General features: G+C 41.7%; 1 protein-coding gene across 7 annotated transcripts in view; it reads right to left on the bottom strand.

Moving 5' to 3' along the window:
* Positions 1–20031, bottom strand: part of XPNPEP1 (X-prolyl aminopeptidase 1) — a 58975-nt gene that overhangs the window by 35571 nt on the left and 3373 nt on the right. For 2 of the 7 annotated variants that reach the window (XM_054437034.2, XM_054437038.2), the window contains exons 2-3: positions 14925–15013; positions 7583–7707 (exon numbers count right to left, since the gene is read on the bottom strand). In XM_054437034.2, the coding sequence (XP_054293009.1) occupies positions 7583–7707; positions 14925–15013 (214 nt within the window). The other 5 variants (XM_063670239.1, XM_063670238.1, XM_054437037.2 and 2 more) reach the window with 5 other exon arrangements.

Consider the following 20031-nt stretch of genomic DNA (forward strand, 5'->3'; position numbering starts at 1 on the left):
ATGAAACAATTAGGACCAAGAGCCGCAGGGAACAGCAGCCTCTCTATTACTAAGGAGGCTACTATGGCAGGTCACACATGAAGCCAGCCCTTCCTTCTTGTTCTCACAATCACAGCAAGGATCCAGAGTCCCACTTAACAGAGTTACCCCAACTATGTCTCTCTTCTCCACAGGAACTAAAACAAAGAACCCATTTCTTTCTGTTGTTGACATTCACCAGTTTCTTTTTGTGTTCTCATTTATGACTGTGGCTTACCTATTCTTTAATCTCTTCAAAGGGAATCTCATTCATCTCTACAACAGTAATAACAACAACAATAGCGGCAGCTAATATGACGAGACTTTTCAAGTGACATCAAGCATTCAAGCAGCAACCTTCTGGGAAGGTTTCAGGCTTCAAACCTTCCAGTCCCCTCTACCACCTGCCTGCAAGGTCCACATTTAATCCAGGTTGTACTACTTCTCCAAATCCTACCCCTCCTCTCCGCTCCTAACCCCAGTACCCAAGTCCAGGCCCTCTTTACCCCAACTCTGAGATCCTGCAAGGCCTAACAGATTTCTCAATTCCCAGAGTCTCCTTTCTCCAACCCGTACTGAACACTGCTCCCTCTGATCATGTCACTCTGAAATCCTGATTCTGGTGGTCAAGGACAACCATGACCAGTCAGGGGTAATTCATGGATGGTCTTAACCAGGCCACTGTTCTCCATTCTTCTTCAAGCTTATTGTCATGCATGTTCTCCTAATTCCATAGACATCCATGGTATTTCTTAACCATTTGATCCAGCCATCCTATTACTGGGTATATACCCAAAGGATTATAAATCATGCTGCTATAAAGACACATGCACATGTATGTTTACTGCGGCACTATTCACAATAGCAAAGACTTGGAACCAACCCAAATGTCCATCAGTGATAGACTGGAATCAGAAAATGTGGCACATACACACCATGGAATTCTATGCAGCCATAAAAAAGGATAAGTTTATGTCCTTTGTAGGGACATGGATGAAGCTGGAAACCATCATTCTGAGCAAACTATCGCAAGGACAGAAAACCAAACACCGCATGTTCTCACTCACAGGTGGGAATTGAACAATGAGAACACTTGGACACAGGGTGGGGAACATCACACACCGGGGCCTGTCATGGGGTGGGGGGAGGGGGAGGGATAGCATTAGGAGATATACCTAATGTAAATGATGAGTTAATGGGTGCAGCACACCAACATGGCACATGTATACATATGTAACAAACCTGCACGTTGTGCTCATGTACCCTAGAACTTAAAGTATAATAAAAAAAAAAAGATATCCATGGTATTTCTTGTACTTCTCTCCCTCTTTCCATGCATCCAAATTCTACCTGTTCACATTCCAATTTAAATCCTACTTTCTCCATGAAGACTTCCCTGATCCTGCCAGCTTAAAATACTCTGTCACCTTTGAATTCAGTTCACACTTTAAGTAAACTTGCATTACAGTTGCCACCAGCCACATGTATCTAAGCACTTGAAATGTGGCTATTGTGACTGAGAAACAGAATACTTAATTTTATTTCACTTTAATAAACTGAAATACAAATTTAAAAACTGATATTCAAGATTCAGTTACTGGAAAACTTTTAAGTATGTTTAGAACAACTTGGGGTATGTGAGTCCACCTTTTCAACTGTCAGTCTTATGAAATCTAAACACAGATCAAATATTTCCAATGAAAATTTCACATTCAAATTGCGAAGTTTTGTAAATGTAAAAACTTCCCATATTTGAAACCTCAGCATAAAAAGGAATGTAAAGTATCTTCTTAATAATTTTTATAATGATGATGTGCTAAAATAATATTTTGGATATGTTGGATTAATATATTGTTAAAATTAATTTCACTGCTCTTTTACTTTAATGTGTCTATGAGAACATTTAATATTACATATGTATCTCACAGATTCTACCAGACAGTGCTAATGAGGTCCTTTCCCATGACATTCACCAGTTTCTTTCTGTGTTCTCATTTATGACTGTGGTTTACCTATTCTTTAATCTCTTCAAAGGGAATCTCATTCATCTCTACAACAGTAATAACAACAACAATAGCAGCAGCTAATATGACGAGACTTTTCAAGTGACATCAAGCATTCAAGCAGCAAGCATTCAAGTGCTTCAAGCATTCACATCTACAGTATGAACCCATTTCATCCTAACAATAGCCCATGCGGTACATACCATACTGTCACAATCTCCTTTTTGCGAATGCAGAAACTGAGACCCAGAAAGTTTAACTGACACTTCAGAATTTCATGTAACTTGGCTGATGTCAAGCAACTAGTAAGTAGCAAATCTGGCATCTGAACCCAGAGAGGCTCTAGAGCTCATACACTTACCTATATGCTAACCACCTGCCCTCTGCATTTGCCCCAGGACCTAGCCCTGAGCAGTAGTCAGAAAACATGCAAACAAACAAAACACAATTTCCCCACATATGTAAGACAGACAGCTAAGCTACAGCAATAGAAATGAAGTTAAGATTATAAAAGAAAGAGTGGAGAGGGGTGATGAAGATGGAAGGACAGCAAGAGTGCAAAAATGTAAGTCTGTGAAGTCTAAACAGTGACTTATGCAATAAGAGCAACAGCTAACACCGAGCAAGCTTGATACATTTTGTATTTTCAGGATGTTGCTACAAAACACATCTGTCTGGGATTAGAGCCTCGGTTTCCTCATGGAGGGAAAAGCCATCCAATTCTGATATTGCAGGATCATTAGCAGGAGATAAAGAGCTGAGGGAAAGCCTGGAACATCCCCTGTGGCTTAGATGGCCTCACTGCCACTCCCGGAAGGAATTGCTTCGGGTGTAATAGGCCACACCTACTGTCAAAGATAGAACATTTTTAAGTATCAGTCAGGGTGTCCAAAAATCTGCTTTATGATGACCAAACAAACAAACAAAAAAAGCTGGCAAAGGAACAGCACCCAGGACCAAGAACATCAAGATAAACTTGACTTAGCTATAAGATGTTGGTGTCTCCTACTAGTAAACACACAGATAATATCCCAACTCCAGGCAAAAGAAAACTGAAACTGAAATACAAAGACTACAAAGCTTCCAACACACCCTTAACCAGAAACCTTCAACTCTTAATTCAAGTAACATTAGCAGGTCAAATCTTTCTGTACACTGAGGCCTCCCCTGGAGGTAAAGATTCACAAATAGTAGAGCTATTAGGAGTCTTCAGCTGGGGCTCCATGACGGCCTGTGAGAACCCTTTCAGAGAAGGGCCCCAATTTCAGACAACTGTGCCAGGGGACTTACAGAACTGCCCAAACCAACTGCTATATAATCATAATGTGCTCCAGTTGCGGGAACCACCATCTGCTCAACACTAACAGGGTGACTGCAATCAAATCAGCCTAGGGCAACTGTCCAATGCTTGAAGGGCAGAAAATTAAAAATGCCACTGGTGCATCCAGCAGAGAATCCAGGTGACATAAAGCCCACATCCAAAGGCTGAGGCCTAGGATTGACAGGAAACAAGGAAGAGCTCATCAGAGGGGCCCAAAGAAAAGAAAAAACAAAATTCCTTGAAGACAAGGCAATGGTCTGCCCTTCTTAAACGGGGGAGTGCCCAGCTCCTCTGCTACCTACGACTCCTACCATAATTCAGGCCCAAATCACAGTGGCCAGCCTACTTCCTCATCCAGTCCTTGGTCAAGATGATACTTTGCTTCATATGAAGTTGGTCAATCTTTTTTTTTTTGAGACAGGGTCTTGCTCTGTCGCCTAGGCTGGAGTGCAGTGGCGCAATCTCAGCTCACTGCAACCTCCGCCTCCTGGGTTCAAGCGATTCTCCCACCACAGCCTCCCAAGTAGTCAGGACTACAGCCATGAGCCACCACGCCCGGCTAATTTTTGTATTTTTTGGCAGAGACGGGGTTTCACATGTTGACCAGCCTGGTTTCGAACTCCTGACCTCAGGTGATCCGCCCGCCTCAGCCTTCCAAAATGCTCGGATTACAGGCGTGAGCCACCACACCCAGATTGAAGTTGATCAATCTTATTTGTGTATTCTAATGAACACAGATGAACCTCACCAAGTCTATCCTTACCTTCCCACTGCCTACTAGATCTAACAGTTATGTACCCAGCCTCATGGCTTCCTCACATGCCACCACCCCGATTCCAGCTTGGTATTCTACTTTTCCTATATTCTGCCAGGCTGAACAGCCAGTGAGCTGGTGCCTGAATACACCTCTCACTCTGACCTCTCCCTTCATCCACCTCTACATGCAAGACCCATCATCGGATGAAAAGTACTATCACAGAACAACATATAAAGGTAATTCCACGGAACACTAGATTCTCCCACCCAACCCCTGAAATAACTGGGAAAATTCCATGGACATTTAAGTCTGAAAAATGTTGAATACTTTATCCCCTCCTTAGAGGTACAGAGTGCACATCAGCATATTAAAGGCCCTGAGAAGTCCTGCAGCTATGAAACTCATAGGGGCAAAGGACTTGAATAGACATTTTCTCCAAAGAAAATATACAAATGGGACCAAAAAGCATATGAAAAGATACTCAACATCACTATCCATCAGGTAATGCAAATCAAATCTACAATGAGCCATCACCCCACAACGAAACAAAAAATAACAAGTGTTGGTGAGGAAGTGGAAGAACTGGAATGCTGTGTACCATTGGTGGGAATGCAAAATAGTACAAGTGCTGTGGAAAACAGTATGGAAGTTCCCCCAAAAATTAAAAATAGAAAGATCATATGATCTGGCAATCTCACTTGTGGGCATATATCCAAAAGAATGGAAAACAGGATCTCAAAAAGATATTTGCAAACCCATGTTCACTGCAACATTACTCACAATAGCCAAGAGGTGGAAAAAACTGAAATGACCATCCACAGATGAACAGGTTAAAAAAAAAAAAAAAGGTCTCTAAATAAAATGGAATATTATTCAGCCTTATAAAAGAAAGAAATCCTGTCATATGTTACAACATGGATGAACCTTGGACACTATGCTAAGTGAAATAAGCCAGTCACAAAAAAACAAATAATGCATGATTCCAATTACATGCGTTATCTAAAGCTGGCAAACTTTTTTTTTTTCTGAGACGGAATCTCGCTCTGTCACCCAGGCTGGAGTACAGTGCTGCAATCTCGGCTGGCTCACTGTAACCTCCGCCTCCCAGGATCAAGCAAATTCTCCTGCCTCAGCCTCCTGAGCAGAGGGATTACAGGCACGTGCCACCAAGCCTGGCTAATTTTTGTATTTTTAGTAGAGATGGGGTTTCACCATGTTGGTCAGGCTGGTCTCCAACTCCTGACCTCGTGATCCGCCTGCCTCGGCCTCCCAAAGTACTGGGATTACAGGCATGAGCCACCGTGACTGGCCCAGCAAAACCTTAGAAAGAGAAAGTAGAATGGTGGTTTCCAGGGATAGGAGGGGAGGAGAGAGACTGGGAGGAGCTGTTTAATGGATATACAGTTTCAGTTTTGCAAGATGAAAAAGTTCTAGAGATCTGTTGCACAACAATATGTGCATATAGTTAACACTACAGTATTGTACATTTTTAAATGATTAAAATAAACGTCATATTATACATTTTTTACCACAATAAAAAAACACTGTTCAGCTCATTTCACTGTTTTCTCAACTAACAAATATATTTTTTGTAGAGCATCTTACAAGACACAACAGGAATACTGAAGAACACACACAGTTTGGGGAACACTGTTCTAAACATCAAAGTATCCTAAACTTCATACTGTTGCCTCAAATATCCGATCCCTTTGCTTATTCATTTCAAGCCCTTCATTTGCTCCTAAGGCCAGGAAATCCATGTCTCCAGGCAGAGATCCAATCTTGAGGTTGTGTTGTTCCCAGGTTAATATAGGCCTGACCTTGTCGCAACCATGTAGACCAGGACCTCTGGGGAGAGGCAGGAAGTCAGCCAGCCAGAATGGACATGTTTTGTGATCTTTGCTCAACTTACAGAAACACCCTTATCTACCACCCCCTCCATCATGGTGGACTGGTGGACCCCCATTACTCATGTCTGACATCACACACACACAGACACAGACACGCGCACGTGCACACACACAGAGCAACCAGGACCATGCAGAACCAAGTTGCTACATATACCAATCAAGTTCTCACCCTGGACTTTGAATTTGGGGGATGAATGTTCTAGCTCAATCTGGTATCTTGAAAGTAAGAGAGGAAAAGATATAAATATAGGCGTTGTCAGGTTTATACGACCCACCCAGTTGGCTGAAAAAGAGAAACTGATATGCAGGAAGACCTGAAAACCCTCCCGTCCCAGTTCTTCTTGAGGGCCTGCTGCATTCCTGCCCTCATGTTCCACAAGACACCCTATCTGAGGCCCTGACATGCGTAACTCTGAGAGCACCACTCACAATCTCGAGTTGCGCCAATATGGTGGCTCTGCCCTTGAATCCTTATAAAGCATTTTTATTGCTCAAGGTATCTCAAGGCAGTTTCTATTATCTGCAACTGAAGAATCCTGTAATAACTGCTTTATTTCCCACCACTGCTTTTTACTTCCCTGGTCTCTTGCCAGGGAAACCTGTCCCACTGTTTCTGAAGAGCACCCGAAGCTTCCCTGTTTCTTTGCCTTTGCTGCCACTAATACTTTTACCTAGAACCTCTTTCCTCCTCCTCCACCCCATCCCTCTACCCAAACTCCACCCATCCTTCAAGGTCCAATTCAAGTGCCTCCCCTGTGCCATGAAGCTCTTCATCATCTTCCCCTCTCGCCCTCAAACTTCCACAGCCTTCTGTCCAGATTTTCTTGACCACACTTACCACATTTTACCTTACAATACAGGTATGTGCATGTACATCTAAACTCCATTACTAAGCTGTATGCTTCTTAAAACCAGGAACAATCCTCATCTCTATATCATGTCTAATACCTGAGATGGGTAGGGCCTTATACATAAGCAAAGGCTGAGAAAACTATACTTACAGATGTTTCTGTGGAAGAATAGCACTCTTATATTATTTCATCTCTCACTAAACCATAACCCTAGTGAGAGCAGACATTCAACCTTAAGTTCATCTTTGAACCCTACAGCACCATAACCACAGTGTAAGCACTCAAACACTTGCTGACTCAATGACTTCACAGTGGATCCTAGAATCCTTTTACCCTACTGCCCGTCAACCCTATCACATGAGGTCTCTGCCTCTCCAACTCTCCTGGATTGGGCAAAAGAGAGACAGGGCAAACAATTCTGCTAGGAACAGAGTGTGGCAGAGGAGATGTGGAGTATGCCAGCAACAGAAAGTTCCAGAACTTCTATCCCTTAATTTGCCCACTAATTCTTCATTGAAAGATGGCTAAGTCACTAGAATCAAGGAAGCCAGGGTCAATCCACAAGCATTCAGTGAGACCTATTGGACACAGATCCCCATAGCAAGCCCTGGAAGGGTTTGGTTGTGGCCCTGGTTGTGGGTTGACAATTGGAATCCTACAAACACATTAGGGCTGGGGAAAAAAGACTGAAAAGAAAGGAGAGGCCCATTGCCATGCAGTACCTGATGAGCATCTCCCGATGGGATGATGTAGGCCTGGATCGGTTCAGTCACATACTCAGAGTTCCTCATGGCTTGTCTCAGCTGCCGAAGCAGCTCTGAAGTCACCTTCGGAGGCATTCTGCTGTCTGCAACAACAGGAGAGCTTATTTCAAAACCAGCCTGCCCCCAGCAATTCAATGTCCAGTTCGAAGTGGGCCACAGAGAGAAGTGCCTTCCACATTCTGCCCCACTCCCAGTTAGGTCTTCAAATTGACCACCCCACCACCAGACCAAGACCAAAGCTGCCAGAAACACTAATGTTCACAGTTCTTAAATACTACCTCCAAATAGCCAGTTGTGGCCAGAAAAGTTCAGCTACTAACCATTTCCAAATTGACTGGCTACCTCTTTCACTCCTAGGACTTTATTCAAGAATAGGAGATAAGTACACCGAAATTTAGGTGTTTATCTTTGTTTATAGTAGAAAAAAACAGGAGAAGTGTATGATCAGTTAAATAAACTATAATACATACAACAGTATACTGTGTACTCATTAAAAATTACACAGACCTAGAAAAGAATTACATAGACTTATATATTTGATTTGGAAAGATACCTAGACAACACTTGTGGGTGATTAAAAACAGATGACAGGCTGGGCGCGGTGGCTTACGCCTGTAATCCCAGCACTTTGGGAGGCCAAAGCAGGCGGATCACAAGGTCAGGAGATCGAGACCATCCTGGCCAATATGGTGAAACCCCATCTCTACAAAATATAAAAAATTAGCCAGGCATGGTGGCACGTGCCTGTAGTCCCAGCTACTCTGGAGGCTGAGGCAGGGGAATCACTTGCACTCGGGAGGCGGAGGTTGCAGTGACCTGAGACCACACCACTGCACTCCAGCCTGGCAAAAGACCAAGACTCCGTCTCAAAACAAAACAAAACAAAACAAAAAAACAGATGACAAAGAAAAAAACACATATAGATTGTTCTTATTTATTTAAAATTGTGTATGTATATATGCAAAGAGAAATCTCTAGAAGGACAGTCACCCTACTGTTAAGAGTGGTTACCTCTGGGTAAGTAAAATTGGAGTGATTATTGTCTTCTTGTATTTTTCTGCTTTTTAAATTTGACTGCTTTAAAAGAAGTATGTTTTATAAACCTTTTATTAAATACCCAGCTACAGATTTAGAGAAGAAAATTCCGTCCACTAGGAGTCAAAAGTCTTATCTTCTAGTGAATACCTGCTACCAACCAGCTGTGCAAGGGAGAAGCGGACCAGGGCCTCAATGCTCTGTGTTCTTCTCTTTAAAGTATGGCGGGAGTGGCCGGGCGCGGTGGCTCACACCTGTAATCCCAGCACTTTGGGAGGCCAAAGCAGGCGGATCACGAGGTCAGGAGATCGAGACCATCCTGGCTAACACGGTGAAACCCCGTCTCTATTAAAAATACAAAAAAATTAGCCAGGCGTGGTGGCGGGCGCCTGTAGTCCCAGCTACTCGGGAAGCTGAGGCAGGAGAATGGCGTGAACCCGGGAGGCAGAGCTTGCAGTGAGCCAGGATTGCACCACTACACTCCAGCCTGGGCAACAGAGTGAGACTCTGTCTCAAAAAAATAAATAAATAAATAAATAAAGTATGGCAGGAGTGGATGAGACCCAAGGTTTTCAAACGAAGTCCCAAGGCTCCAGGGGAGTCTACCATTCAAATAAAACCAGAGCTGGAATCACCAGCTTTAGAAAATACAAAATAGGAATAGAAATATAAAACTAATTAAAATGAAATGTTAAAGATGTTAACTCTGGTCCTACTAGAAATTCTTAAATTTGTTTCATCTATATCTATAGTCAGGGATAGTCTCTTGTACTCACTAAGTGGAAGCACAGATGATGCAAGCTGACTTAACCACTTTAGTTGGTTCTTCAGAAAGACCTTTTCTCAACAATCACTGATACTAGTTAATGTTCTGATAAACATCATAGCTGTAGTCCTATGTCTACATAACAAAACAACTTCAGAAGAGCCAATTACAGAATAGTGATCATGCATATTTCACTATATCCCATATACTGGCACAAAACTATACTATTAGAATTCAAAGTAGAATAATGAGTTTTTCCAACTCATTTTTAATAGACTTCATTTTTTACAGCAGTTACAGGTTCACAGCAAAACTGAGCAGAAAATACAGAGTTCCCATGTAGCTCCAGCCCCAACACACACACAGCCCCCTGCCGCTATCTGCATCCCCGACCAGAGTAGTACATTTGTTAACATGGATAAAATTACATTAACACATCATCATCACCCTAGGTCCACAGCTTATTCCTGCATTCATTCGTGGTGTTGTACATTCTATGGGTTTTGAAAAATGTGTAATGGCATGTATCCACCATTATAGTATCACACAGAGTACTTTCACTGCCCTGAAAACTCTATATGCACATGCGGCCTATTCATTCCTCCTTCCTCCTTTCCTCTCACCCCGACAATAACTGAGCTTTTCTACTGTCTCCATAGTTTTGCCTGTTCTAAAATGTCATATAGTTAGAAACATACAATACATAGCTTTTCCAGATTGATTTCTTTCACTTAAGAATATGCATTTAAGCCAGGCACAGTGGCTCACACCTGTAATCCCAGCACTTCAGGAGGCCAAGGCGGGCGGATCACCTGAGGTCGGGAACTCAAGACCAGCCTGACCAACATAGAGAAACCCCATCTGTACTAAAAATACAAAATTAGCTGGGCATGGTGGCACATATCTGTAATCCTAGCTACTCAGGAGGCTGAGGCAGGAGAATTGCTTGAACCCAGGAAGCAGAGGTTGTGGTGAGCCGAGACCACACCATTGCACTCCAGCCTGGGAAACAAAAGCAAAACTCTGTCTAAAAAAAAAAAAAAAAAAGAGAGAATATGCATTTAAGGTTCCTCCACGTCTTTTGATTGCTTGATAGCTCATTTCTTTAGCCCTGAATAATACTCCATTGTCTGGATGTACCACCATTTATCCATTCACCTGCTGAGGGACATATTGGTTGTTCCCAGGTTCTGGTAATCATGAATAAAGCTGCTATAAACATCTGTGTGCAGGTTTTAGGTGGACATAAGATTTCAACTCATTTGGTGTTTTTGGTGTTTTGGAGTTTGCCAACTCATTTTTTAACAAAAATATTTTACTTAATCAAAAACATTGTAACATACAACTCTGTAAGTAATGCAGAGTTAAATCAAGGCAATTACATGAGGTGATCTTCAAGGACTGACATCCTGACTTGCTATAGCTTAAACCCTGCTGGGCATAGGTCCTTTTTGGGTCTTTTTCTTTAACATACTCATTTGCTTCTTCCTTTTCATCATCACCAGCACCTTAGGCTTCTATGCCTCAGTTGTTATGGTATCTCCAATAGAATCCCCTACGGGGTACCATACTGATCTTGAGCTAGAAAAAGTGCCCCACTTATCATCTGCAGCAAGGGCAACTTCAAAAGCAGGCCTTAGGGCTCAACCTCTGGAGTCTCAGAAGAGAGAAGTACTCAAAGGAAGAGTCAATGGAAACTGTCCTACTCATAATTCAAACATATCCGTGTTCCTTGCATTACAGCTGCTTCTGAATATTGTTCAGAGGGGCATTCTTTTTTTTTTCTGAGGGGAGACGGGGTCTTACTACATTGCAGGCTGGACTCCTGGGTTCAAGTGATCCTCCCACCTCAGCCTCCCAAGTAAGTGGGACTACAGGTACACACCACCACATCCAGCTATCCTTTCGTCTCATCTACTAGGCCTATAATTTCTCACCTATCAGAGAAAAAGGGATCAGAAGTATCTGGTCTGATCCAAGTTTATATGTCAACACCTCCACTGGGGGTTCAAAATAAAGCCCATTGTGATCTCCCAAGCTTGCCAGCATCTAAAAATTTTACTCTGATAGCTTTCAGGAGCTTCAGAATAGATTTACTGTGTTTTCAAAGCATATTTCTGAGCAAGTTATCATTCTTAAAAACAGTCAAGCAAAAATGAAGCTTTCTTTAGGAGCAGGACTTCAACACTGGCTGCACATTAGGACTATCCGGGAAACATCTGACTTAACTGGTCTGGAGTACAGCCTTGGCTTCAGGAGTTTTAAAATGCAAAAATATAACAGTCTAATATACATTCTTTCAAGATCATTTATTTCTTTATAGACTCTGCCTTCCATTTAGGTACATTCTGACTTAAGGATTTTGGTGGCACTGACTGGGTATTTAGTGCTGATTGTAGTATCAATATTATCAGTCACTAACTTCATCAATAACGTTAACACAACCAATGATGAGCACAAAATCTTCAACTGCAAACTAAAAACCAACAAAAACAAACTGGATCTGTTCAAAAACATCCTCTGCTTCCTGGTCATCACAACCTGCCTCCTCATTCCCACATTCTGATCTTCATCACCACCACCATCACATCATCACGTTTCCCCTGGTGACTGGCGTATCAGACCCCCACAGAATCATCAGCTTTATCAGTTTCACTGACACTCCCCTCCACAATGCTACCTACCCCCATCAACACTCAACACTTTCCCTCTTCCTACTTCCTCATCTTTCAGGCCCATCACATTCGTGTTCTGCGTGAAATGCAGCTACTTCTTTATCATCAATATTAGACATGATGAAAGAAGTCCCAATACCATAACCCATAGTTAGGATGTGGTAAGGGGCAGTGGCAGCAACAGTGAAGGTGAAGAAGATAGCAACAGGCAATGGCTGAGGCAGTTAGGCAGCTAACACTGAAGTGAATACAGTGGGCCCCGGTGGCTGAGGCAGCTGTATCCACAAGGAAAACAGGTGATGGAAAGTGACTGAATGAGTGAGCAGCTGGAGCTAAGGAGAGAACAAAATTGGTGCAATTATATCAGTCCTAGCCATTGAGGTGGCACTGGTTGAAAAGGCAGCCAAGACGGAAGAAGTGAAAGTTGTAGCTGATGACCCTCATAATTTGTATAAGGAGTAAATGAGTTACTATACATATGGCACTTAGAAACAGTACCTGGCACATAACAAATGTCATGTAAATGTTTAATGTTATTAGAGTTAGACACACAACTAACCATAAATGCAATGTGATAAATTGTATAAATAGGTGTGTATACCACTTCTTCTGAAGGCAGGGACGATGTCATCTCTGTATCCATGTATCTACAACTAACATATACATATGCTCACTCAAAGATGGCTAAATCAAATTCACAACATTGGTCTATGATCTTTTCAGTCTCAATGAACAGTAATGTATCTTCAGTGACAGGCTCTTGCAAGGTGCTGTATTATGACATCTGCTCATTCCACATCCTATGACTTTTCAGAAATGTTAGAAACAGCCAAGAGCTAAGCAAAGTGTGCAGGAAAGTGGGAAGCCAAGAGCAACAGGCCTAGTCCACGATGAAACATCAGTCCATACACTGCCAGATATTTTCAAACTATGCCTTACAGAGAATGACTCACTTGAAAATCTTGCATATACAGGTCTGCTTTTAGAAATAAGTTCCCACACCTTCAGCCTTTATCACAAACAAGATTTTTCACTGATTGTACATGAAAAGGACACCATACTTACCTCACTGGTGGCCAGACAAATTAAACATGATAACGTGTGTGAAAGCACCACGCACAGCATCTATTACACTGCAGGAGCTCAAGAAATATTTGAATCTGGATCCGAAGCACCAGCTGGAATTCCCACATGTCTCGTTACAAGAATGGAAGGGGCCAGTTTACTCCAATTTCAGCATCTTAACACGGGCACAGATGCTCTTCCAGCATCAATAGCTTTAGAGGTAGTGGTTTATTTCTCTGTTGCACAGCTGAGGGAAGGCTAAGGGCTTTACATACATTAGTGGCTAATTCTCACAACAATCCTCCAAGAGAGGTTTGGCTATTCTCATTTTACACATAAAGGAACAGGAGTTAAAAGGAGTTAAGTACTTGCCCAAAGTCAGCTGGATCATCAGGAACCGGGACTCAAGGTCTATGCAATTCCCAAGTCCATGCTCTATTACACCATATTAGCTCGGGGACATAATAGAGCCTTGAAGTGTTCTAAGACCAACAGAAGCAAAACAAGTGAGCTCCAGTTTCCAGCTGGGATCTACAACCTCAGGCAACTGAAGCTCCCTAACCTCTATTTCCTCATACATTACAAAAAGAAAAAGAAGTTATCTTCCAACTCTAAGTTTGATGATTTCATCACTTTTTTCCTTTCTTTACTTTCTCTTCTTCCTCCTTCCTCTGCTACCTCCTAATATGGTCCAAAATGTGTTGGATACATCTATATTTTTTAAAGAAAAAGGATCTAAAATTGCATGCAATTATAGCACTTTTCTTCCAAACAGAGATTAGACGGGCATGGTTTCTTATGTACTTCAAGAGATCAATTTTTCAGTCAGCTAAAAAAAAAAAAAACATGGTTCTCCTTAGTAGTCAGTAGAGCAGTACTGGCTTACATGGGATAGAAATACAGTAATACACCACTTTTCAGAATTCAGGTTTCTGGCAACCCATCAGGCAATTAACCAGTTCTGGGCAGAAGGGACAGCCAAGAAATATTTCCCAAAAAGACTTTCTTAAATGCACACTCAATTTATAAAGCACAATAATATATTACAAGCTTTTCTCGTTTTGCAATCTTATGATCAAAATTGAAAGCTAATTTCTAAGATAATAAAGGACCTATATTAGAGAAATAGAGAACATTTTCCATAATAACCTATCTCCTTCTCCACCACCACCACTCCGACAAAAATGGAAAATGAAAAAAACAAAAAAAAAACAAAAAAAAAAAGTTGGAATTCTCTAACTTACTACCTTAAAAAAAAAAAATGGTAATGGCCGGGCGCAGTGGCTCATGCCTATAAACCCAGCACTTTGGGAGGCCAAGGAGGGCAGATCACCTGAGGTCGGGAGTTCAAGACCAGTCTGGCCAATATGGAGAAACCCCATCTCTACTAAAAATACAAAATTAGCTGGGCGTGGTGTCGGGCGCCTGTAATCCCAGCTACTCGGGAGGCTGAGGCAGGAGAATCGCTTGAACCCGGGAGACGTAGGTTGCAGTGAGCCGAGATCACGCCATTGCACTCCAGGCTGGGTGACCAAGGGCAAGACGCCGTCTCAAAAAAAAAAAATGGTAAATATATAGAAACAGTAACCAACCACTTAGGAAACCAAAAAATAAAACGGTTTTTAACTTCCAGATACTCACCCCCAGTCATGATCTGTTACTAATTCCTTACCCTCTTCTTCTCACCCAACCTGGAGTTGGGGTAGAGATCTAAAATCCTTTACAGATGTTCCATCTAATTTCCAGACAAAATTATTACCTGTTTCCACACCTGTGTCTCCTGAGTGTGTCACCTCGTTAGGTTCAATTATTCTTAAATTTCTCAGCTGAAAATCCTGGTGATTTGCCCTTAAGGAGAGAAAGAACAGGAAGTTGCAGACTTTGACCACAATAAACGCGGCAAGGCTCAGTTAGAGGGGGCATCGCTTAACTTAGCAGTTCTCTAACATGAGTCAGAAGAACTCTCACCCCCATTAACAGTGGCAGAATAAATAAAAGTTTGATGTAAAACTTGCAGGTGTAAAACATCCCCATGGCAGGTTAACCTTCTCAGTTGCAGCTTCCAGTTCATAAATTCTCACACCTATTTAACTAGACTAAGAAGACTTATTTTCAATGTTTTTTCCTTACACAAGTTCTATTTGGTTCTTTTTCACATCTGCCCATTCTTTCTTTATGGTGACCTATTCTTTCACTCTGGTTTCTATGCCTTCTCTTTGTGCCTTCATTACTGTAGGCCCTTATTTTATAATTTCTCCCATACTTTCAAATAGATCTTGGGAGACTAACCCTCATGTTTGCTAGGTCTGCTGCCTCTCCCTCTTGGTGGTTCATTCCTTCTGCGTTTTGTGATCTTTTATTAAGAGCTTATCTTCAATAGAGGCTATTTATCTATGAGAATGTGATGGGTCCTGGTTTGTACAAGCAGTTCTGTTATTGTTTGCTTCTAAGACTTTCACATTAATTTCTTAGCTAGAAGATTTACACACAAACTTCTTGTTCCCATATGGGGATAGTCTAATGCCCTGGACACCAAGCATGAAGGTCTGTATCTGCACCTGGTAACTTTCCCAGGCTCAGGTTACCAGCATACCACTCAGGCGTTAGGTTCCCTCTACATTTTTGGCACTTGAGGATTTCTCTTTCTTTCAAGATCATTCAGTCAACAAATATTTATTGAAAAATCTTCCATAATCCAGGCCCTATTCTGGACACAACGGTGAACAAAACAGACAAGATCTCTGACTTTAACAAATTAACACGGGGCAAGGCAGGGGGATAGGCAGAAGACAGGGAAGAGAAGGCAACAGACACAAAACAAGTACACAATATGTCAGGTAATAAGAACGTGTTTTGTGAAAAAAAGTAAAGCAAAGCAAGGGGAAGAAGGCATCAAGGAGGTAAGGGGAAGGATTATTTCATACCGGGTAGCCAGGGACAGCCTCTATGGTAAGAGACAACATTTTAACACAGACCTAAAAAGAGTCAGGAAGCAAGCCATGTGAACGGCTAGGGGAACAATGTTCCAGGAGAACAGCAAGTGCAAAGGCCATGAGGCAGGAGTATGTCTAGTTTACCTGAGGAAAAGCAAGAAGGTCAGCACAGTGTGATTGTATCAGGGGATGGGGAGGTAAGTGGTTCACAGACAACGTCATAGAGGCACCAGGGGGCCTACTGTGGGGCCATAGAAAAGGTTTTGAATTTTACTCAGCTATAAACTCAAAGTTAATTAAGTTATAATTTAACCGCATTTTTACATGCTGGTAAAGACAGAGAGGGACACATTAGCTCAGTCTACCACACGGCCAGAACCAGATAATCAGGCAGCTTTACCAATGACTCTAGGCCTGCTTTCATATGGCTGTGACTTTAGTTTTACTGGACAGAATGAGATGTTCTTAATGAGGGTAAATATATTATTATTTCATAAAAAAGTAAGACACCCCAATATGTCTTCTAAAATATAAATACAAATATCCTCAACAAAATACCAGCAAACTGAATCTAGAACAATATAAAAAGGATCATCATCGCCAAGTGGGTCTTATCCCAGGAATACAAGGTTGGCTCAATATATGAAAAATCAATTACTATAACAGGCCATATCAATAGAATAAAGAACAAAATCTACATGGGCTTCTCAACAAATGCAGAAAAAGCACGACAAAATCCAATGCCCCTTCAAGATAAAAGTACTCAGCAAACTAGAAGAAAAATTCCTCAACCTGACAAAAGTTATTACAAAACCTACAGCTAACATCATTCTTAATGCTGAAAGACTGAATGCTTTCCCCTATGATCTCAGGAACATGACAGGGATGCCTACTCTTGGCACTTCTATTCAACATTGTACCAGAAGTTCTATCTAGGGTAAGTAGGCAAGAAAATGAAACAAAAGGCATCCAGTTTAGAAAAGAAGAAGTAAAACTATCTCTATTTGCAAATGACATAATCTTGAATACAGAAAATCCTAAAGAATCCACAAACAAAATCAGAACTAATAACTGAGTTCATCAAGAATGCAGGATACAAAAATCAATATTTAAAAAATCAATTTGACTTCTATATCCTTGTAATGAACAATTCAAAAATAAAATTAAGAAAAGTCCATTTACAATATCAAAAACAAAAAATAGTTAGAAATAAATTTAACAAAAGAAGTGCAAAATGTACACCATAAAAACTAAAAAAGACTGCTGAAAGTAACTGAAGAAGACCTAAATAAACAAAAGCTATTCCATGGTCATGGATTGGAAGGTTTACTATCGGTAAGATGGCAGTAATTCCCAAATTGATCTATGGACTCAATGCATTCCCTGCCAAAATTCTAGCTAGTTTGGATGCTGAAACTGACAAGCAGATTCTAAAATTCATATGGAAATGCAAGGGACCCAGAATAGCCAAAACAATCTTGAAAAAGAACCAAATCTTGAAAAGAACTCTTCCATCCCAATTTCAAACCTAAATACAAGACAGTGTGGTGCTAGCATAAGAATGGACTTACAAATGAGTAAAACAGAATTAAGAGTCCAGAAATAAACCCTCACAACTGTCAACTGATTTTTGAGGATGCCAAAACCATTCAGTGGGGAAGGAATAGTCTCTTCCACAAATGGTGCTGGGACAAGTGAATATCCACATGCAAAAGAATAAAGTTTCCAACATGGCAAAACTCCGTTTCTACAAAAAATACAAAAATTAGCCAGGCATGATAGCGTGCACCTGTAGTCCCAGCTACTCTGGAGGCTGAGATGGGGTGGATCACTTGAGCCCTGGAGGTCAAGGCTGCAGTAAGCCATGATAGCACCACGGCACTCCAGCTTGGGTTACAGAGCAAGACCCTGTCTCAAAAAAAAAAAACAAAAAAACAAAAAAGCCCAGGCACAATGACTCACATCTGTAATCCCAGCACTTTGGGAGGCCAAGGCAGGCAGACTGTCTGAGTCCAAGGGCTCGAGACTAGCTTGGGCAACATGGCAAAACCCATCTCTACAAAATTTACAAAAATGAGCCAGGTTTGGTGGTGCACACCTGTGGTCCCAGCTACTTAGGAGGCTGAGGCAGGAGGATCGCTTAAGCCAGAGAGGTTGAGGCAGCAGTGAGCTGTGATGGCCCCACTGCAGTCCAGCCTTGGTGACACAGAGAGGCCCTGTCTCAAAAAAAGAAAAATGAAGTTTAACCCACCTTATATCATATTCAAAAATTAACACAAATGGGCCGGGCACGGTGGCTCATGCCTGTAATCCCAGCACTTTGGGAGGCTGAGGCGGGCAGATCACGAGGTCAGGAGATCCAGACCATCCTGGCTAACACGGTGAAACCCTGTCTCTACTAAAGATACAAAAAATTAGCCAGGCATGGTGGCGGGCGCATGTAGTCCCAGCTATTCGGAAGGCTGAGGCAGGAGAATGGCGTGAACCCAGGAGGCAGAGCTTGCAGTGAGCTGAGATCGGGCCACTGCACTCCAGCCTGGGCGACAGAGCGAGAGAAAAGGAAAGAAAGAAAGGAAGAAAGGAAGGAAGGAGAGGAAGGAAAGGAAAGAAAGGAAAGAAAGGAAAGGAGGAAGGAAGGAAGGAAGGAAGGAGAGAGAGAAAGAAAAGAAAAGAAAGAAAAGGAAGAAAAGGAAGGAAAGAAAAGAAAGAAAGAAAGAAAATTAAAAAAAATTAACACAAATGGATCACAGGTATGAACGTAGGCGCTAAACTGTAAAACTCTTACAGCGCAACTGTAAGTCTGCCTGACCTTGGATAAGGCAATGACTTCTTAAGACACAAATCAAAAAACACAGCAACAAAAGAAAAAAGAGATACACACTGGACTTCATCAGAATTTAAAATGTTTGTGTTTCAAAGGATACCATCAAGAAAATGGATGACAACCCACAGAACGGGAGAAAATATCTGCAAATCTGTTGAGTCTAGTATCCAGAATATATAAAGAACTATTACAACTCAACAATAAAAAGACATACAACCCAATTTTAAATGGGCTAAGGATCTGAATAGACATTTCTCCAGCAAAAGTACACAAATGACCAAGAAGTACATGAAAAGATGCTCATCATTAGTCATTAGGGAAACACAAATCAAAACCACAATGTGATACCACTTCACACCCACTAGGAAGGTTATAATAAAAAAGATTGACAGTAACAAGTGCGGGTGAGGGTATAGAAAAAATTAGAACCCTCAAACATTCCTGATGAGAATGTAAAATGGTGTAATGGCTTTGGAAAACCATTCCTAGGTACATAATCAAGAAAACTGAAAATATATATCCTTATAAAAAGTCGTACACAAATATTCACAGCTGCATTATTTGTAACAGCCAAACTGTAGGAACAACTCAAATGCCCAGCTGATAAATGGATAAATAAAAGTGTCTATCCATATAATGGAATGTTATTTGGCAATAAAAAGAAATCATGCCAGGCGTGGTGGCTCACGCCTGTAATCCCAGCACTTTGGGAGGCCGAGACGGGCAGACCATGAGGTCAAGAGATAGAGACCATCCTGGCCAACATGGTGAAACCCCGTCTCTACTGAAAATACAAAAATTAGCTGGGTGTGGTGGTGCACACCTGTAGTCCCAGCTACTCAGGAGGCTGAGGCAGGAGAATCACTTGAACCCAGGAGGTGGAGGCTGCAGTGAGCCAAGATCGTGCCACTGCACTCCAGCCTGGCAACAGAGCAAGACTCCGTCTCATTAAAAAAAAAAAAAGAAATTACACCTACGACATAGGTGAACCTTGAAAACATGCTAAGGGAAAAAGCCTAATACAAAACACCACATAGTATAATACTATTCACATAAAATGTCCAGAATAGGCAAATCTGTAAAGACAGGAAGTAGACATGCAGTGTTAG

Source organism: Pongo pygmaeus, chromosome 8 (assembly GCF_028885625.2).
Source record: "Pongo pygmaeus isolate AG05252 chromosome 8, NHGRI_mPonPyg2-v2.0_pri, whole genome shotgun sequence".
In the NCBI taxonomy this organism is placed as follows: domain Eukaryota; kingdom Metazoa; phylum Chordata; class Mammalia; order Primates; family Hominidae; genus Pongo; species Pongo pygmaeus.